The following is a 22,164-nucleotide window of genomic DNA, read 5'->3' as shown; positions in this document are numbered from 1 at the left end:
CAATGCTTTTCAAACAGGTGCAAAGATTCATTTTACCAAAAAAAATATTTTGGCGTTAGGTGCACTTTAAGTCCACGCATAAAATCTTATTGTTCAAAAACATAATAGTCAACTTCCACACTTTCTTAAACCCATTTTCACAATTCTGCCAACTAATCGCCAAACTGCATTCAAGCTTCCATCCATCAAACTTCCAAACATCGCAGGGAAGAATGCCTTCCGTATCCAGTGTATTTAATCTTATAGCTTTAGTTCACAGTTCGACTGCCACGAGAAAAAAATACCTTGTGCCTTCCTTCTATAGTCTTTTTTGCAGATACGGCGGCCATTTTGATTTCTATTGTTTCGAAAGACATTATGGGATGGTCAGGGGGCAAATTACTATTTATTTGCCCCCTGGGCATCCCATAATAGCTACTTGAAACAATAGAAATAAAAATGGCCGCCGTATCTGCAAAAGGTCTCCACCGTTGCTTTGCTTACCAATGCTTCACTCTTTTTTTTTAATGAGAATATTGAGACTAAAATTTGCGAAAATTTAATAAACCCGAGGATGAAACAACGATGTAATTTTGTGTTGAAAATCTGTGAATACAATACGATTATACGTTTTTTACTTGACCGTATGAAATTATTTTTTTCGCTTAACGTAGTTGAAACAAAACCGGGTACTTTCGTTTCCAGTTTTTCTGTGAGAAATGCATCTTGTTCAAGCCAAAACGGCCAAGTGTGTTCTGACGTGACATCTTGACCTCGCTGACTGCAACGAAAAGCGATGGAGCCCGTTTACATTGTAACGCGACACAGATCTGGACACCGAACACTTGTAAATTGATAACCCAATACATTTTAAAACGGAAATGTCATTTAAGAATGGTACAAGAACATTTTCTGCCTACAATCGGCAGAAAAATAAGAATATGAATTTAGCATAGGCCGGAAAAACAAGATTCTTGTTAATAAAATAAATTGTGCACATGAAACAGTAGAAACAATCTTCCGCGGCATTAACATCTGTTAGATACACTAGTTACAACACATATTCAATCTCTTTTGTAACGCTTTTGTTGAAGCTACCGTTTAAATAGACATAAACTCTCAACAGCTGTTGAAACGGTGTCACCGCTCACCATAGGAGCAAAAGCAGAAGTTGCAATGTGGAGAAACACGGCTGAGGGAAACATTGGTCGTCAAGCAAGTGTAAATACGTCAATGCCCTATTGTAAATATGTTGAACGCTCCAGACATTGAACAACTGTTAAAACAAATGTTCAAACACACTTTCAAATAATATATGTGCAAGAGGGAAGGATACCTTTGGTCACTGGGCGGGAGATTCCTGTAACCTGAATAGAGCATTTTACAGTTGTGGCTAAGTTACCTGGCCTAAGAATGGAAGTGAGGCTCAAACCTTTGTGCTTTTTTTACAACAACAATACAATTGACATGACAAAAGCAGTGAGATCTGTATCAATGCAAGGTCATCGGAAGCCTCTAGGTCACTGAGAAAACAACTGTAAAATGGCCTACTCTGGCATGGGTGGGCGGTTGTAGGCAGATGGTTGAAAATGGACTCAGTTTATTGCTTCTTTAACAGTTACTCCTTCGTAAGCTCACCAAAGGTTTAAGAAAACCTGTAAGAATAAAATTTCAAATAGAACTCTCTTTCCCTTCCCAAAGATAATACGACTGATTCTGAAAAGTTTCCACTCTACTGCTCTATCTTTTCAGCAAGGCTGGTCGTAATTTCTGAACATTTTAGGCATAAAGGAGATAGGTTTTGCAAATATGAACCATAGATGTAAACAAGTAGACATTTAAGCCAATATACCGAATGCAAAAATGACGGCTAATAAATTATTCTTACATAATTTGGACGAACTACAGCCTCGTTGGCATGTATAAGACTGAAAAGCAATAGGCCTCTTTCGACGATATTAAAATTCAGCTTGAAAGAAAGGTTTAGAGAACAAAGACAAAGGAAAGTGGTGATATGTAAAATACTTTTCACATTCATTCCAACGTGTTTCTATTGTTTTCGTCCTCATTATCAAGCTGAATATTTGATATTTCGAAAATGGCCCATTTCTGCTGCAAGAAGAGGTGAGTGAAACTACTAAGCACAAACAAAAGAAAAATTTATCACCTGCTATTTTTGCATTTGATCTTCCACGCCTCTTTTCGAAAGTCATTACTTCTCATTCGATCTCATGACCAAAGGGCGTGATCATTATTTACAAAAGTGATGACATTTAAGGCACTCACATGAAAATAATATATTTCACACGGCTAGTTAAGAATAAGATATTTTAAGAGGCTGTACTGTTTCACTGAGAAGCGTCACTTGGTGAATTGACTTTCGACAGTCACGCTTAAATCCGAGGCAAATATTAAGTTGAAAGAGTCTCAAACCCCACCCTTTCCTTCAATCCAAGCAAATTACATCTGGACCAGCGACATCTCTCTTTTCTCCAGTCCCTTGGGTTTGCGTTTGACCAGGTTCTCCTGACGGGGCCTGGGACGTACTTGAGTCCTGAGCAAGTGAAGAAACTTGTGCCTCGGTTCCTTTGGGAGATCTGGGGTCAGAGGAAGTATCAGGTTTTATCAAACCCATCGCTGAGGCCTTACTGCGAATAATGGAAGTGATCTGGTTTTCCACCAACGCTGTAGCTGATTTGCTAAGCATTTTACCTATACTGCCCTGGATGACAGGTGGAGTAGAGCTACGGGGAGCCTCCGCTCCAGGTTTGCTGGCTTTGAGACTGAAAACGCTGTTAATTACTGGAGTCAGCACTGGAGTAGAAGTGGCGGGAGTGGGCGGCACAATCTGTGGAACAGTGGATACCGTCGTAACAGTAGGGCTGGTGACCAGTGTAGAAACGTACTGTTGAGGGGTGGGTGGGTTTACATGATGACTGATCATTGCAGAGCTGGGATTAGTTACGGTTATCACACGCCCTGCATTTGCCAAATTTGACGCCGAGGTGGAAGACGGAAGAAGCAGTGTGGTTGGTGGAGGAGGCCGGACTGTGATGGTAGCAGTATTGCTAGCTACAGGGGGTGGATAGTACATAGCAGGTGGTGAGGTGAAACGGAGGGGTCTAGCTTTAGCATTGAAGGATGGCATCATTGTGTTGGTACCCAAAACCAGAGGCTGAACTTTGGGCTGAATGGCAACTGTACTCACTCCTGGAATAGGAGCAGACTGGACAAGGTTTCCACTAACTGTAACATTGGGCGATGGCCCCTCGGCACGTTTAGTCAGTCGACTTAGAATTCCTCTCTCTGACATATGAAGTCGAGCTGTAACAGGAGGCATTCTAACGAGCGCCGATGGCAACCGATTTACGTCAGATTTCATGTCTGATAGTAACTCCTCCAACTGGTTTAACACTGAAAACAAAATGAGTAAGCATTAACACGACGATGTTACCAACTGTTGCAACAACAAGAAACTGGATTTATGAAAAAGCAGAAGCTTACAACCCCCATAGTTTGTCACAGCATTTTCACAGACCAAGCGATTTTTAGACGAGTTCTAGCACGAGTGACCATCCTCGATCTATAAGGGTAAGAATTTGTTCCATACGGCTCAACGTGATTGACTGGAAAAGTACGGTTTCGAGGAAAAAAAGAGTCAATTAATTTAAGAACACCTCGGTCCTTGAGCCTGGTTTTCACTAGCAACGCGAGCACAAGCAGCTCAGGCTTATGCTAGTGAAAACTAAGGTCGACTTAACTATCAAAATCATAAGCTCATACTCTCGATGAGCACTTTGTGCTCTTACAGCAAATGTCGAATAAAAATACTGTTTGATCAAAAAATAATTCAAAAATAATAAAGTAAATAAATAAATAAAATCAGACACCGCAACCGCCATTTTGGTCAAACGCTCAGAGGCAGGGAATCCGGAACGAGTGCTTGGGCTTATGCTGCGTTTCGTTTTCACACGACGCAAGCGAACGCAAGCACAAGGAAAAGGAAAGATTTTGACCCTTGTGCTTGTGTCAACTCCGTTTTCACGGTGAAATAAACGCTCTTATGCTCGCGCTTGTGCTTGCGTCGCTAGTGAAAGCCAGGCTTCAGAAACGCCGTTACACATATGTCGTTTGCGAATAATCATGGACTCCTGACAGAAGCACGGAAGTCTCATTTGAGGTGCTTCAAACCAGTTTGAGCACCACAAGGAACTGTTTCATTTCGAAGGATCGAATCTACATCGCCATCACCAAACAGCTGTTGCACGTGAAACAACGAGAACGGACACTAAAACACTGCCTCACGAAATTACGTAACGGGTTACCCCTGCAACAGGACAACCTAAAAACATTCATATATTTTGTTTTTAAGGACTTATATCTCAAAAACAAACTCGGTGAACCGATTTTGATTTTATTGCATGCTTTAAAGTGATCAACAGGCTAAAATGAAAATCTCTGCAAGAAAAATGAATGTTACCGAGTTAGCTTTTTAGATATAAGCATTTATAAGACAAAATATAGGCTGTTTTTAGATGACTATGGTAACCGATTAAAGTGACAATATTGAACCATCTTCCGAATCTTATGAAATCGTTGAAACTAGTTTAGTCACTTCTGCGGTTTTTTCACTGCGAAATTAAGTGCGATTTTTTCGTTAAGGTAACTAGACTTACTTCTGGCCAAGACTGGCGCTAACTTGTTTAAAAAAAAAATGGCCTCGTTTAGCGCTTTTTTTTGTCGGTACTTATAAGATTAAAGGAAAAAGTGCAACTGAACAGCAGTTTCCGGTTTGCCGCTCTCAGCAAATCAAGTCTACATAAAAACGTAAAAGCAAGGCAGGAGATAGGCCATGGCTCTTTCATCATGGCAGCCCAATAAAAGATTCTCTTGTTTTAATGTTTATAACCATTTCAAGCCTCGCTTGCCAAAGAATACTTGTTCCAAATTGAGGCCAGTAAGTTTCATGAAAACAAAAACGACCAAAAGTACAATTCGATTCTATACCCGAAATTTTTAGTCGAATACAAAGTGCCAACAAAGGAAAGCACTATTTTTAAACCGAAAATACCAAACGAAATGCATATCACCAACACAGCGACAAGCGAAAGGGAAGTTGATCAACGAAAAAGTAACAAGACATTAGCAGCAAGGTTTCAATGGCAAATGTTTCATTCCACAAAACAGAAACAGGTCACCATATCGTTTTATGTTAATAGAAATACATATAAAATATACATAGTTTAAGCAAATTCTCCTAAGGTCAACGTCAGCAGATCACAAAAACTTCCTCTCTGTTAGATGGGCAAGATCTTCGCACAATTCACTTTTTGCCTTTTGGCGATGCCGGGCTTAGTCTCCAAATAATTGTTTTTTCACTCTACTTCACCAAATAAGTCTTTCCTTCTTCTTGTCCTATTCAAATTTGTAGCCATATGCTTCTGGATTGAAGGGAAAGATCCCAACTTTTCGAAACCCATCTTGAATCAGCTGAGGAGTGATGGTCATACACCAGGCTGTGTTATAAATCTTAACAAAGTTGTCTCTTTCAACCAAAGCGAATGTAGATTCAAGAAGTGCCGCGCTGGCTTTCGCGAATCCCTGATTAAGAGGGCCAGTGAGAGACAAATTAACCGGCTGGAGACGGAAGGATAAATGTTCCGGGCGACATAGCAGGAGTATTTTGTTTGCTCTTGCTTCCTCTGCAAAATCCACAGTCACCACAGCTTTTTGGCCATCAACAATCAACAGAGCTGGGCGTTCCCTTGGGATTGATGGAAGGAAGACTTCACGAAACCACTTCAAATATAGGTCATTTTCTGTCCAACCAGGCTTGTGGCGCGAGAACAGTCTACCCGCTGCTGGCGAATCGTCCTGAATGCCATACGAAACCATTCCACTTTGACTTTTTAAAATAAACAAGGCTGGCACGTTTCCCCCTAAAGCATTGATACAGGAAAGCACAGACATCCTTTCCTTCGGCGTGTCTGGGATTTCCGGTCCGTGTTTTGTCCAGTTTTCAGTGGCTGTCACTATTTTGTTAACCGAATCAAAGTCAAACACATTTTCATCAGCGTTAAACACCAAATAAGGTTTCCCAACAAGACTTCCATATTGGTTGTTGGTCAGTGACGTCAGCAGTGCTTTGTAAAACAAACCAAAAGCTTCCATCTTTTGACTCGCCTTCAACGCTTGAGAGGATTCAAGTGAAACTTGTGGGTTACGCTTCACAAATCCTCTCCACCATTTGTAACTCAGACACCCACCTACTACAGTGTGTCCACGTTCAGCAGCCATTTGGGACGCCATAAACAGGATTATTTCCTTACTCTTAGCGTATCCCTGTTTCCGTAACTCAATTAAATAAGAAGCAAGCTTGTTCTCTTCCTCTACTGTCAACAACTTCCTTGGCTCAGATCTCCTGCGTGGGGTTGACTGAGCACTTGTGCCACCTCTTGAGCCAACGTTTGGGACAAGATATCGACCAGCTCCAAGACAAGTTTTCGCCGTTGGCGCCGCAACAGTTGCCAGTGGGGTTTCTGGTTTCTGCTGTTGCGTTTCATTCTTTGAGTCGGGCAATTCTTCTATTAACAAAAGAGAGGAAAACCCGACCTTAAAGGGCGCCACGTCTTTTTTTTCTTGTTTGGTTTCACTCTTCGAAATTAAAATAAAATGGAGCAATATAACAAGATACAAGCGTTTTTATCATTATAAGATTTGACAAAGAAAAAACAACAACAAAGCAACAAGGAAAAAAAAAAACCCGAATGACGGTCAGTGGAGCACCAGTGACAAGGATGTCTGAAAATATGAATTATTACTGCTTCACTCCAAAACTGGCATGGAAAACCACCCCCTGCTCCATCTGATGAGAAGTAGTACTTGAACACAGGAAAGGTAAATTGGCAGATAATTAGTGCTGACTCTCTTTCTTGTGTGACACAGTTACACTAAATAAACTTAATCACATTCAAGGTTCTAATTTGCGGAGTGATTTTTCTCCCGAGTGGATTGAAGCACCTACAGTAGCTCTTGCAGGGACCAGTGCGATACACAGTCTCGTATTAATAACAACATATTCGGGGACGTTGACCTTGGGCGTCACAATAAATCATTCAGGTTACCACATTTTGGACTCGATTCAGATGCGTACTTCAAGTATGAAGATTCTAATTCAACTGTTTGCCGAATAAACATTGCTTGTTTACTCGATTTTGGCAAGGCCTCAGTTTGAGATTCTCCCGCAAGAACCTCACTTTCCGTTAATAAGTAGTTACTATTGCAGACATCGAGATATCTCCACATCAACAGTTATAATTATAATTCCAGTGCGCTAAACGATCGTTAAAAGTACTGATATCTGGATGTTGTTACCGATCACCAATAGGATGCCAATGGTTTATGCAACTCTACAACAGTTTCCGGTTTAATAAAATCTCATCTCTAATTGTATAACCTTTCAGGGGCAGTTGAAACGACTAAACAGATAAGGTCATCAACCCAACAAAAAATATTGTACATTTAGCGGTCTTTTTTTTTTACAAAACGGCCGGGTCCCTTTGCTCGTATCAACAAGTGTATCACGGAATATATCCGGCTTCATCACGAGTACAAACAGTCTGTATAAAGCACCGCGTTACCTAAAAAAAGAACTTACTGCAACCACATGTCAAAAGTGGCAAAGGGAATGACATTTATACTTTACTTCAGTTGACCAAGAATAAAAATGAGGTTTCCGCTTTGAGTATCAAAGGAAGATTTTCGTCCCGTTACCAATTGTAAGGAATAGCGCACCAGAATCTAAGAATAGGCCCAAACACGACAGTAAAAACGTGATGTTAATGGTCAACTTTTATCTCCCAACTAATTGACGTCAAAATTTTAACTGGCCAAAAGCGGCGGTTTTGCCCAATAGACTTGTCTACGCTCAAGGAAAGTAAGAGCTTCAAAGAAGTTAAAAACTTAGGCAAATTTAGTAGCGCTAAAAGGCAAAGTACCTTTATGAAGCACAGCATTGGCAGGTTTGTTTCCAGCCAAGGATTCCTTGGATAAATGCTGGTGACTTTCCGCCAAGCACTCTAGCTCTGCAAATCTAATAATAAGGAAACTCCATAAGTTTGAGATTATCTCCCTAGATTAGGCTACAAATATCTATCTTTAGTATAATTTTCAGCGGTGAATAAAAGAATTTAGTGTCATAAGCGCGATGAATATAACATTTTGGAGGCGCAGCTGCTAAGCTAATCAAGCACTTTTCGTGCCTTTTTATCGTGTTTTAGCACGTTGTTTTGCACTTTCGTGATATTCACCGCTGAAAATTACACTAAAACAATTATTCGCCTCAGGCTCAGTGAATATTGGGGAATATTTTCCTCGACTACGTCTCGGTAAATTATCACCATTGTTATACGACTAGCTCCGTGAGCGGGCAAGATGAACCAAATCGCACGCTGTGATTGGCTACCCGAGCGGGCAAGATGGAGCTATCTTGCCCGCTCGGGATTTCTCACTTGGTCCCGCAAGATCAAAGATCATTTTTTGGTGTTTTAAGTCATATAATAAATCCTTTATTGACCAAGATTGTTCGGTCAAGATGACTGGATATTGGCCAAGTTCTTTTTTTGCGTGTTTATGGACCGAGACGAAGTCGAGGTCCATAAACACGCAAAAAAAGAACGAGGCCAATATCCAGTCATCTTGACCTCACGCTTGGTCAATAACCCATACATATTCACTTTGCCTTCGGCGAATAATTGATAAATATTCTACAAACCGCTTCTCCACAAAACAGCGAGGAAAAAAACAGAAACTTTAGTTCGGTGTTAGTCGTTCGACCGTGAGAAATGTTAGAACAATTGGCCGAAGCGGAAAATACCATAATACTCTTTGTTTGTACCCCCAAATTTTGAATAAGCAGTATTTTTGTTTTCTCTTGGGACCATTGTAAGTCCCAAGAGAAAAAGAAACAATGCTTATTCGCTATTTCGCAAATCCCACACTTCAGTTCATTTTGGGGGTTATTTGTATAAGTAATCACATGATTTCGAGTGCAATTTGGAATAAATAAGCATTTTTTCAAAGACTCCAATTGTACTCGCCCTGCTCGTGCAATAGGTCATTTCGGAGTTGCTGCAAGCCTCAGTTTCAAAACGAGTCCTGGTGCACAACCATTCAAATGGAAATGAGTTGCGTATTCTTATGCAAATCAAACTCATTTCCCTTACAATAGTTGAGCACCAAGACTCGCTTCGAAACAGAGACAAACAGCAACTCGGAAATGGCCCATTTGTAGTCTTCGAAAAAATTTACAAGTGCGTATTTATTTATTCCAAATTGCACGAGAAAAATCATGTGACTACTTAATAATATACAGGAAAAAACTCGAGATGGTTAAGGTGGCTGAACATTTTTTTCTAAAATCCTTGATTCTTTGGTCGCCAAAAATGGTAGCAAGCAAGTTAACAAGACTAAAACCATGAAAACACTGTTCATTTACGAGGAAAAACAGTACAAAAAGTGGACGCATTAAGCAAATAAAATGATTGCTGCAGTGAAGCCATTTTTATGTTTTTTGCAATCCTTAAGGCCTGGCCAAACACTCGCAACATTTCACCGCAACATCTTGCAACATTGTTGCATGATGTTGCGACATGTGTTGAATGGACTGGCAAAACGCACACAACATATTGCAACAGGGTGGCCAAACGTACGCAACATGTTGTGCCCAACAATGTTGCAAGATGTTGCGTTGAAATGTTGCGAGCGTTTGGCCAGGCCTTTACGCGCACGTGAAAACTGTTTTCGGCCACCTTAAAGCAGAAGAAACGCACCAGTGTCACTCAATCAGGGAAAAAACGCGCCATAAATTGCGCCATCCAGGGCGCGCGCTTGATTTGAAAACAAACGTTTGATTAGTTCTGACCCTATTGTTTATTATACAATAATAATCCAGAATTTCGATGTGTAATTTGCACTGGTAACCACTTTTTGAACTGTTACACTTGACCTGCACTGCTCTCAGCCAATCATAATCGAGCAATTTTTTCATGTATATTATTAGCACTAAAACATACAACCAATGGATAGTGAAGCATGATACAGTCCGAAGAATAAATAACTTGTACTGTTTTTCATGAAAAGAACCCCCAAAAACTTATTGCATTGTGGGTTTCACTTTCTGTCCTCAATTTGGAACAAAACCTACTGATGATTTAACTTTTGCTAATCGTGGGAAGGCTTATCAGCATTTCAACAAAAGAACCGTTTACTACTTGGCTGCCATTACGAAATTGGTCCACGATGATCGTCGTAATGAACTCATAATTTGTTTTGCAGACGCTTACCGTGCATTCAGCGCCATTGCAGGATGGTTAGCGTCTTGTCGGAGTTTCATAATGTCAGCTCTTCTCAGCTGTTCCTCAATCACCAGAGCCTGCTCCAATAACTGAAACAACAAAACAAGAACTCTCATTCCAACGACATGCGGCGCACGAATATACAGTCACTACAGCCATGAACAGACCCCATTCTTATTAGAGGGGCATTTTAGACGCAGATTTCGATCCCCTCCCCTCCTCCTTCACGAGCTTTAACGTTTCTGTTTAGGAAACACTTTCGGGAGCTCAGAGGTTGGCAAGACGCCCTCGGAGTATGCGACTCGAGGGTTAACGAAGGCATTTTTTCCCTTCATCACAAGAGCACTTCTGGCAATCAAGAGGGCATGATTACGTGATCCCGATTGCTTAACAGTTGCTTATGCACAGCAAGCGAAGTTACAAGACAATCTTCTTCCAGATTCTGACTTTGATTTAAACTGCTTTTTGTCCACATGTGAAATACAGTTTAATTAAATTAAGCGCCTTTTTTTGTTGGCAGCATCGATTTACTGAATTAAACTTTAACAAAATGATTGTCATTTGTCGCGGCATTGAACGGGCTTCCCTCAATAATTTTGCCCTTTATGTGATAAACGTGTAATCGCAATGTACCCTCGTGCAATTAAGGATTAAATTTACTTGTATTTTCAAAGTTTTCCAAATTTTGTGAAAACTTTGAAAATACGCCTGAAATTAATCCTTAATTACACGAGGGTACATTGCGATTACATATACCTAGTATAATTACATTTGTTAAATACTAGCAGTATGGCAGGACAATAATTGTCACCAGAACCTGGTTGCTTGTCCTAGATCCCACAAGTCCCCTTTTGCTCAGTGGTATAGCATCGGAAATAGTAATCGGAATGTCGTAGGTTCGACTCCTGCAAGAGGGCACTGGGGTTTTCTCAGAGTATCCCCGAGTCACCATCTCTTCAAGTATTTCCGGGGTAAACATTCCCTATCCCCTTCACTAAAGTTGCGAGAAGAGGCCAAAGCTCTTACGTATTCAAGAAAGTACCAAGGGGAACCTACCTTAAAACGTCTTGCAATGAATCGGTTCTTGTACTCAAGAGAAACTGAGAAACAATTGAGAAAAAAACAATGCAAACGTACTAAATTTAGAAAGGCAAAATAAATGATACTCAGAAAGATGAGGAACATTCTTATGAACACCGAGCACTTCGATTCTCAAGACAATGTGTCGAATGAAAGCACATATAAGGGGGTAAGTATATCCGACACACTATTTCTTGCCACATAAACCGTGGGGAGACTAAGCTAACGACAACATATAAGCCTTTTGGAATACTACAACAAAAAAATTAAAATTAAGCTCACCATTTTTAAAGGGTTCATTTATAACTCCAAACTTGCGATCATTAGCAATGTCCTGCCACCTACCATAGCCGTGTCTAACGGAGCAAAAGAGTCAAGGAACCAACGCAGATTAAAATTGTTAAAAAAGAAAGTGCCCTCTGGTGGACTAAATAGAACACGAATCGATACAACTTAAAGGGGTTACGTCACGTTATTCCATGGTGTTTAGGGGACATCTTTAGTTTATCCCGAATTTAAAGCTCGAAAATGGTAATCTGGCATTCGTTTACTGATAAAATAATCGTTACATCACAAACTAGATGATTCCAGGCTGAGCAAACAAGGCGTTTATCCAGGCGATTTGCCATAAACTTGAAAAACGTCGGGACGACCTTTTTTCACGATTACCCACATGTCTAATTGTCTGTTGCTTAACGGTTTTAAGTTGTTATTGCAATGTTGGGCATTTTTGGTGCCATGAAATTACAAAATTTTACGTGACATAGTCCCTTTAATGACAGGCCTCAGTTGCTGGAACGGTGAATAGAGCTATCTACTCGATAAATCACTACCGGCACCCACTGGAAGAACGATTTAACCGGTGGATAGCACTGTGAACCTATTGAATAACAGAGTCCAAGTTAAGTGAAGCTATGATCCTCGCACTCATGAACGCAATTTTTGCAATTGCGTAAAGAAGCCTGAAAAATTCAGGACTTAAACGGGGTTTGAACGCGTGACCTCGCGATACCGGTGCGACGCTCTAACCAACTGAGCGAAAAGCCATTTGTGAACTGCTAACCGCTTACTTTGGAGAGCCGATCTTTTAACGTGTTTTCAAGGTAACAAAAAGAAAAATAACTGAATTTTGACGACTTAAATCCTCTCCGTTCTTGAGATACAAAAGGAATTGTGACACCCGAAAATGGGCCGTAAATTTTCGGGAGTTTCGAGAAACGAGCCCCTGGTCATTTGTGGGTTCTAATGTTCCCGTGAGGAATGAATCAACGATGAAAATGTAATGAAATGGATCATATATCATTTCATCATATATCCGCAGTTCATATATGATCCATTTCATATATCATTTCATCGTAGAGTTCAAGTTGCTATGTTGAAGTACATCACCACAGGTACCTCTGGAAAAGTAAAGTAAATTTGGGTTAAGGATACGTAACAACTCCCGCCAGCAGCCAGTAATCGTGACATCTCCACCAAATGTCATCACATTTTCTCTTTTCCTCCACTTCCCACAGTGTGTGTAGTTCAGTGAATCCTCCATCAGCTATATTGAATATGAAGCGACGTTGCACGAAGTCTGTACTAATGGTCTTATTTGCTACTGGGCTCTTGTCGTTTGATTTCTGGATTTTTGAATTGGCTCCACTTTCAGATTCTACTGATTCTTGTTCTGTTTTCACAATCTCTTCAGGCTTGTCTGGGGTCTTCTCTTGGGGTTTCTTATCTGATTCTGCTGTATGACCATCAATAGAAAGCTGCTCCTTTTGATCGGGGTCTTTTTTGTCAGATGCATTCTTACTGGTGTCAGTCGTATCAGCCTGTTCTGAACTGTTCTCTCCACCTTGAGTGGTTTCTGCAGGATTCTTCTCTATTCCATTGGACACTGCATCTTCCGTCGGCTTATCACCAGACTCTTCTGTTTTTCCTGTAGTTTGCCCATCTCCCTTGGCAATCTCTGGATCTACTGCCACCTCGCTTTCACTAACCCCAGCTTTTACCGCACTATGCTCTTTGTCGTCCACAGTCTTTTCCTCTGCATCGACTGCCGCCGCTTTCACCTCAGTTTTTCTCTCATCTACAGCTTTTTCCTTACATTCTTCAACATCCATGGACTTTGTTTCATCTTTGTTTTCAGCTTCATTCTCCTTTTCTTTTCCCGCATCACCCTTCTCGCTTGGCAAGTCTACTTGCATGTTCGTCTCTTTGTCAGTTTTTTTATCTCCTAAAATAATAACACAAATGCACACTGAAATAAGGAGTATATTTCTGGAGTCCGACATCAGTGACCCATTTGAAATTCACTTCATATAGTTCTACAGAAAATAAGGTAATTATTACGGCTAAAACAAGAACGTCGATATCTCGTTAAAGCCTTCCACCGTGCAGCACATTGCTGTGTCTTTAGTCCACGTTTCCCATGACAGTTATAACACACATGTGCAATGTTTTACCGCTGTATATCGTGGAAAATCCCGTTTTCTTTGTATACAAATGACTTGTGATATATCAGTTCTGTAATGTGCTTAAACAAATAAACACAGGATGACTAGAGTGCTAATGCACATCAAGAAAACTGGAATTACAACCACTACGTTGATCGCAATTTCATCAAAATTCCAGGGGTACAATCAGTACTCGATCGCTGCAAGTGTATTTGTTGTGGACTCACGAGTTGCAGCCGAGTGCGTCCACAACAAACTGTGATGACGAATATCGTTGTCGATAAGAGTACAGACAACGCTGAACCACGTTCGATTTGTTTTCCACCACAATATTCAACCCCAAAGAAAATGTTTATTTCAGAGCGTGACCAAGATCACGACACAAACAAAGAGCAAGCGTTGCCTATGACTTTCTCGCAATATGATTGGTTATTTCCCACAATAAGCGTTCCTGATTGGCTATTACATTGCGTAACACATTGAGTTGACGCGAGCAGCGTTGTCTAGACTCTTATCGACAACGGCAAATTGGCCAATCAGATTGCGAGATTACAAGCCATTTTTATAAAACTTTTTGTAGTAGCAGCACTGGGAGCAGTTATAGAGAGCCAGTAAACACAAAGATTGATGGGGACAATAAAAATTATGCATATCTTTTCCTGTAAGATATTAAGCATTATCATCAACTGGGAACTTAACGTCGCTTCATCTCATAACAGTTAAAAAGACGCACCTTCCTTATTTATATCCGTTCCCTGTACATCCTTGACTTCATTGTTGCTTTCGACATTCTCCGTAGATGAACTTGCTGCTTCACCATTTTCATCCTTCATCGTATCTTTATTCTCCTCGGTGGGTTCAGGTTTGACTGAAAGGGAATTTAAACAATTTTTCTTTCAAGTATGTTGGTGGTTCTGTGGTCTAGACGAAACGACATGGGAAGTCTCATCTTTAACTGTCCTACAAAACACCAACCAAAACCACTTCCCGAATGCTCATTTTCACGCGCCATCATTACATCAATATACATGTAGGATGGCTAATTAACAATTATTCCATGAGCGCGCGTTGGATATGAGATGGTAAATAGCCAACGAGGCGCGGCGCGCTGAGTTGGCTATAACCAGTCTCATATCCAACAAGCGCGAATGCAATAATTGTTTTATTAAATTTCTTTAAGTCCAAAAATTTGGAAGAATTACGAGCGAAGGAAGCGAGAAAACCCGAGCGAAATCGAAAAACTTGATGAAGATGCGATGTTGTGTAATACCTTGTGGTCAGACAGACGTAGGCCCATCACAAAACATTTCTTGCATTTTCGCATACTTCTAAACGTCCGAACTGATCCAAACTTTCCACAAAAAAGGTTTTTTTAAATTTTGGCTTTATTCAGAGAGAAATTTCGCTTTCCGGGGAAGACATTTTTAGCTTAGGGAACTGGTCAAAACTACTATACTCGAACAGGACCAACCTTTGGGGTAGGGGGTTTCGCAAAGACACCACCTATCTTCGAACTTATCATATGAACATTACCGACAACATTTTATTGGCTTTTAAATTTGAGTTGACACGGGAATATTCAGCTGGCAAGAGTGGGCATTACTAGACAAACAAGAAAAGTGAGGTTTGAATCTCACTATAATTTTTTACTGCTTGATAGAGGGGTGGCTATGCAATATAGACACCATCGTTTGACGTTAAGCAAGGGGGGGAGCAGGCAGACACCACCATCTATTTTGTGGTTTGGTGGGTCCTGTTCGAGTGTAGTAGTTTTGACCACTTCCTTAGTAACGCTTAGCGCAATCATTTACCACATAAGGTCAAACTAAGGTATATGAGCTAATAACCGAGATTGAGTGAACCAATCAGAGCAAGCGAAATGCATTATCCACGGTTGAGAATTTAATAATGTACCACATACACCCGCCGCAACTGGACCGGCAAATTGTATTAATTCAGATAGTGACCCACGACAGTTTTAAAAAAGAGCAGCGTACAGCATCTGACTCTTTCCAACCGAGTTATTTAACAAATTGAACATGGTTCTGTACTCTTATTTCTTCATCACAGTGCTGAGGCTGCGCCTTGTGAGTCCACAACAAATTTTGACCCCTGTGATGACGAATATTGTTATCGATAAGAGTAGATTACAAGAAATGGATATACACCCAAACGTGCTGCACCTCTTCGGGTTTCTTTTTGCACTCTATAATAGAAGACAGCGACCATAAGATCAGAGAGAAAATGTTCGGAAAGAATGGAATTGTACCTCCTTCGTCCTTTTCAATCTCCATTGGCTCGGTTTTTTCGTCTCCCTCTGCTTTCGTTTCCGTTGCTGTTTCCCCTTTTGTTTCCGTTTTACCTGTCTCCTGTTCCACCTTCTTGTTGTCAACATCTGCAATGGGCGTCGATACACGTGATGATGTCTTGCTTGAGGGTTGTTCTGATGGAAGGTCTTCATCGGGATAAGCTTCCCAACCGTTGATATGAGCGAACTCCTCCACCTGTTAATGTACAAAAAAAAGGACGCAAATCAATATTGATACAGACGTAGTGCGGACATAACGAACATCTCTGTCACCATACAGACCGATCCAACTTTGTGTCAACAGGAATCTACTCCAGTGGTCGGTTAAATAACAGGTTAGCTCGAAGAATGCGACACGGACAACTTAACGCAGGCTTTTTACGACCACGGCCACGGTAAAATAACTTTATATTATACACTTCATTCTAATTTTATTCACAGCACCTCTTAAAACTGAAATATGAATGTCGTGATGTAAGGCCCATTTAAACGGTTTCAACTTTTGCTTCAACGTGCGTTCAACAAAGTTGAACAGATGTTGGAAGCAAATAAAAAATGATGTGCGGAGGCCGTTCAAAGGTTTGAACATCGCACCAACAATCGACCATATTCGTATTCTCAGTATCGGACTGGAACTAGCTTGCAAAGGAGGATAATGCGGGAGAATATATTAAAAGGTATTTGCATTTGAAAAGACTCCCCCGCATTACCCTTCATTGCAAGTTCGTTCCAGTCCAATGCTCAGATTACGAACACTTTGATTACGAGGGAGAGGAACAAGAAACCAGACTCTCCCGTCCGGCCAGATGCGAGACTGCGTGTATTCTAAAAATGTTGAACAAAGTGTTTAAACGGCTTCAGCTCCATCCAACATTTTCTATACAAAAGAAATGTTGAATGAAAGTTCAAATCAGTTTTTTCGACAATGTTGAACGACCTGTTCAAACGCACCCAACATTTAGTTGGACAGAGTGTTGGGAATACAAGCTGACGCAAATGTTTAAACCGTTTAAATGGGCCCTTAAACAAAAAAGTTTTGTTCAAAGTCTGAGATTAATAAACATTCGGAACTCTTGGTTTTTCTTTGGGAAAATTGAAACGGATCTTGAAATGATCATCGCAGTGATGAGCATTACTTTCGCAGCAACGAAATTAAAACCTCAGAAATCCGGCCTTGAATGGGATTTGAACCCATTCATTTTGCTACTGCCACGCTACACCACACGCTTAAACCTGCGTCTTGAACCTACAGCATGAAGTGCACAGGGCAAAACCCCAAACTTTACCACAACTGAATTGGCCTCGTTTGTCTTATTTGGATTTTTTTCCTGAGGTCTTCCTTACTTATTCAAAACATAGTTAATAGGGTGGACTGGTTTTGAAGCTCGGCAAAGATCAAAAGAGCAAACAAAGATGCCAAGATTTAGGTTAGAAAGTCCAAGACCGAGCACAATCTTTTGTTTTGCGCTCATACACTATGCATATATTACGTAACCAACACGCTTTTATTGGTTAGTTCCTCAGTACGGAGTAAACAACTATTATGTTTTGTGCACGATCAAGGCCAAAAAAGAGAACAAAAACATACAACAAAGAAATTCGTCGGGTTTCATAACCATTCCCCTCTATTAACTATGTTCAAAAGTATTAAGAGAGATGGATAGATCGGTAATGTAGCGCGCCTCCTCCTTAAGTTTGCAGCCTCAAAATTTTGAACTTTCAGATTCTCCAATTCACGTTACGCGCACTTAGTCAACAGCTAACACACACCGCAATTTTAAAACTAAATAAACCATATCATATCGAGGCCTCCCCAGCTCTCTGAGACCAAAGTTACTGGTTTGGAACGCGCGCAATCGCCATCCTTTTATATATAATGATCTCACAGTAAATTCAACGTTAAAAGTTGACCAGTGACGCGCTACTACGCAAACACACTACAACAATTGAAAACGAGAAAGACCCAATTTCTTTAGAAGCTCTTAAGACAACGAGACCGGCAGTATATGATAACGGAAATAAAACAAGAAGCTGTTAAACAGTACTTTTTTTCTGATGAGGCTCATGATACCGATCCTGGTCAGTACTTGAGTTCGCTGAAGTCCCTCCCGAGGAACGCCATCATTAAAGGTCTCTCTGTTGTCGGTACCAGGCTCACACAGGTGACGCAAAAACATAGCCACATATGCCCTACAATCGTCAAAAGCAATTGTTAACACAAGGGTTTTGTCCTTTGGGAGGGAGAAGGTTCTGCTACACTGAAAAAAAAACACCACCAAACTGTTGTCTCTTCAATTTTCAAACTTGTGATATCGTTGGTTTATTCATTCTCTCGCGCACGATACCAGCTTTTATCGAACCCGATGCAAATGATCAAAATGTTGAAAATCCAAATAAAAACAGCAAATAAAAAGTGCAGTTCTTGTCATGGACTAAAATTACTCACTGAAAGGCTTTTTCAGACTTGCCACGAAGATCTCTTGCAAACCTAAAAAGGAATGAACGCAATTGCTCACATCCAGCAAAGGAAACACATTCTCGTGATTACAGTGATCCATGTCTCATGTTTGCATTAAGTAATGGCCCGACGACGAAATTGAGCCCAAGCTTTCGGTTTTGAAGTCTGATGCTAATTAAAGTATGGCACAAGCTGAACAACTCTCACTGAGTGTATTATCACGCTTTTGAGAGTAGGAGTTCTTCACGCAGTTTTCCTTATTCCTTCGGCGAATAGTCGTCAATTACGACATATATTAAGAAAAACAATGTCTACTAGATACTGCTCGTCAGCAAAAATATCCAAGGAGAGGGATTCCTTACACCCTCCTGGTTGCCGTCGTTTTGGAGTAATGAGAGGAATGTTTACTCCTGCAACCGTAACAAATAACGAAGAACAACCACAACGTGTTTTACAGTCTAAAATGACAGTGAACCCGGAAATTAAAATCCAAGCACAAGGAGCAACCGTCAATATTTTCCCCCGCATACAGCTAAACATGGTTTCCTGTTTTCCATATCACTTAGTTTATTGGTTACAAGAGAGGAATAGCAAATCCGTCCACAAATCTAGGCCTGTGGGGCCAACATTCCGAGGGAAAATATCAGTCGACCTTTGCTTACCATTGTGATCGCCGCGACCCCTGGGGAGAGGGAAGACCGTATCTCATGATTGCGTTGAGGAATGCCTTGCGCTGCCGCATGTTAAAGCCGTACACCTGAAAAATGACATGCAATTAGAAACAGTAGCATTTAATCACGTACAACTCTTGTCATTGAACAGTTACAGTGTGTACGAATGGTTCAGAGCTTAAAGCACACAATTGAAGTTCTGTTGAAGCTCTTCCACTTGTCAGCTCCCCCCCACCCCCCCCCCCAAAAAAAAACACTGAAACGCCACATTAAAAACTACCTATCCGTGAGACTTCCTTTTGTAAACGATGACACGGACAAAGGTAACACACTACCTACATCTGTTCTTCACGTCTGTTACTAACATGTCAGCTTTGCGACGGATATCGAATTAAGGACGTTCGCGCTAATTGTTTGTGCGCAACATTACTGCGCATGTAACGCGACTGTAATATGTCACGCATTACTTTGAGCATTAGTGAAGTTGAGGTTTTAAAACCTTTGCAAAAACCGTGGACGGTAAGTCTTGCACAGCGTTGGATCAGAGAAGATTGCAATCAGTCAAAATTGATTTAAAATATTTATGAAAGTCAAGTAGACTACTGCACGACTGATATTCGCGAGGTTTTATCAGTCGTGCACTAGTCTACTTGACTTTCATACAAAATTTTCAAGCATCAGTTAAAATAACATGGCGACAAAAACGCCGAGGAAAAAATTACAGGCCGGCAAAAGAATGGCACATTTATTTCCGAATCATCTTGAAACTTCAAAGAGAAGTGAGCGGGAGGATGGAAAAGCTCTGGAAAAGGTAGCTGATCGAGTAGACTAGTGGCTGAAAGTTTGGAAAAGTCGTGGACGAACCGTTGCGTAAATTTAATGGGGCTATTTCTTTTTAATGTTTTTATTACCCTACGAACTTAAGTTCAAAGTGAATGCATGTTTTTAAAGTTCTTTTCCTTTACTTTCGTGAAAATTGAGGAGTATTTTCTTCCTCGTCCGCTTGAATAGTGCGGACCTGCGTGGAAACTATCAGCGATTGAATTTCACAAAAAACACACTCCAGAGGATGAGCATGACGGCAATGGGGAGATATTATACAAAACACCAACCAAATGAAGATGACCCTGCTTAAAACGTCGTTGCTATGCTCGAAAAAGGTTTTTTTTTTTCGGTAAAAACCTTTCATCTCTTCAACGATCGATCCTCTCTTGGGTTCCAGTCCTTGCCCGACAGGTCACGCAAAAGCGTGACAAACGAACTTTTCCATGAGCTTTGCAAAATCACATCGATTTTACTCGTTCAGATCATCGGTGACCCCTATTTTTTAAATCATGAATCACTTACTTTACTTACTATCTACAAAATATGATGAAATAAAAAAATTCTCACCGTAAGAAGTTATCTTTTTTTAACATTTTCTTTCCTCGTGCCATCGAATTCCGGTAGTGGTTGCAACGGATAGAGCTTACGAAAACACTCGTCGAGGATGAACTCTACTGTTTACCACAACCCTAGCGGCATACAATTATCTAAAAAGCTCACTCCTAAAAAGCTATGCATGGAAACTTTCACTCCAACAGTTTATTTTTATGATTTTCGATGGATGAGCAGATGAGCCTACATCTCGCTATTATGACCGATTTCTCGAAATTAAGGCATTTTTCCACTGCCATTTTCTCCGAAACAAAGTCGGTGACCCCCATTTTTTTTTTCATTTTTGGGGTAAGTACTTTATGACCTAACTCTAGGCGAGAAATGAAGAAAATCTCACCGTAGGAAGATTTTGGCGCGAACGTCGTTAAGTCGAGTGTAAGCGACTCGAAAGAGGGCAGTTGACCTTGAAAACCTCCGCTTACTACTACTGGCATCAAGTCTCTACAAAGAGCTCCTGGATGATCGCCCGTTCATACTTTTGGAGACAAGGTAAGCTAACATAACGATTTCCTTATCCGACTACACACCCTTAAAGGTACGTCTCACGATTGGCTCTTCCATTGAGACCGCGTTTTGCTTTGAGCGTGAAACATGATGATTTGGACCAGGGGCCCGTTTCTCGAAAGTCCCGAAAACTTTTCGGGCCCGAAAAGCCATTTGTGAAATTGCTAACCGCTTGTTTTGGAAAGCCGCTCTTTTAACATGTTTTCAAGCTAACTAATATAAACACGTCTGTGAAGTTTGACGACTTAAATCCTCTCCGTTCTTGAAATACAAAGGGAATTGTGAAACCCGAAAATGGCCCGTAAAGTTTCGGGACTTTCGGGAAATGGGCCCCAGGCCCCAGTTGTTCAAGCGATGGATAGCGCTATCCACTGGATAAATCACTATTCAGTGGATAACTCTATTGGGTCTGCTAGTGTTTATCCGCTGGATAGTGATTTATACGGTGGATAGCGCTATCCAACTTTTGAACAACTGGCCCCTGATTTGTGCAGTTGAAACTTCCTTTACCTCCAAGTTGCCCTGAACTTTTGCAAGCAGAGGAGGGGTAACATCTTTGTCCGAAGCACCTCGTCCACCTCTTCGCTGACGCCCTGCAACAAACAATATTATAACTTAGATAATCAGACAAAAAGATCCCACAAGGTATCGAAATATTTGTTGTTACCTTCAGATTTTTGGTTAAACTCCTCATCTGATTCTTCTTCATCCACATCACTGTATCCATCGTCTTCATAATCGGACAAATTATTCGTCCATGCTGCAACACAAAAGGTCATCCAACTCAACAAAATGGCCGGAACTAACAATCAAAGACTACCTAACGAGGGTGACACGAAAACGCTGTGAAGCCTGTAATCTGAAGCTGCCCTAAAAAACCCTTACGGTCACAATTGAAAAGATAATGGAAACATCAAAGAAATCTGTC

General features: G+C 40.8%; 1 protein-coding gene across 6 annotated transcripts in view; it reads right to left on the bottom strand.

Annotated features, from left to right (window-relative positions):
• Positions 1–810: 810 nt before the first annotated feature.
• Positions 811–22,164, bottom strand: part of LOC137997266 (chromodomain-helicase-DNA-binding protein 4-like) — a 55,059-nt gene continuing 33,705 nt past the window's right edge. For 3 of the 6 annotated variants that reach the window (XM_068843154.1, XM_068843153.1, XM_068843155.1), the window contains 13 exons: positions 21,904–21,996; positions 21,747–21,829; positions 19,287–19,381; positions 18,613–18,654; positions 18,212–18,356; positions 16,128–16,362; positions 14,592–14,726; positions 12,849–13,638; positions 11,697–11,770; positions 11,391–11,434; positions 10,323–10,423; positions 7,977–8,071; positions 811–3,393 (listed from right to left, as the gene is read on the bottom strand). In XM_068843154.1, the coding sequence (XP_068699255.1) occupies positions 2,426–3,393; positions 7,977–8,071; positions 10,323–10,423; positions 11,391–11,434; positions 11,697–11,770; positions 12,849–13,638; positions 14,592–14,726; positions 16,128–16,362; positions 18,212–18,356; positions 18,613–18,654; positions 19,287–19,381; positions 21,747–21,829; positions 21,904–21,996 (2,900 nt within the window). In that variant the 3' untranslated portion in view covers positions 811–2,425. Of the gene's footprint in view, positions 3,394–5,263; positions 6,564–7,976; positions 8,072–10,322; positions 10,424–11,390; positions 11,435–11,696; positions 11,771–12,848; positions 13,639–14,591; positions 14,727–16,127; positions 16,363–18,211; positions 18,357–18,612; positions 18,655–19,286; positions 19,382–21,746; positions 21,830–21,903; positions 21,997–22,164 lie in introns of those variants that run through there. The other 3 variants (XM_068843149.1, XM_068843151.1, XM_068843150.1) reach the window with 1 other exon arrangement.

Source organism: Montipora foliosa, chromosome 3 (assembly GCF_036669935.1).
Source record: "Montipora foliosa isolate CH-2021 chromosome 3, ASM3666993v2, whole genome shotgun sequence".
NCBI lineage: Eukaryota > Metazoa > Cnidaria > Anthozoa > Scleractinia > Acroporidae > Montipora > Montipora foliosa.
This window is presented reverse-complemented; position numbering and strand designations above follow the sequence as displayed.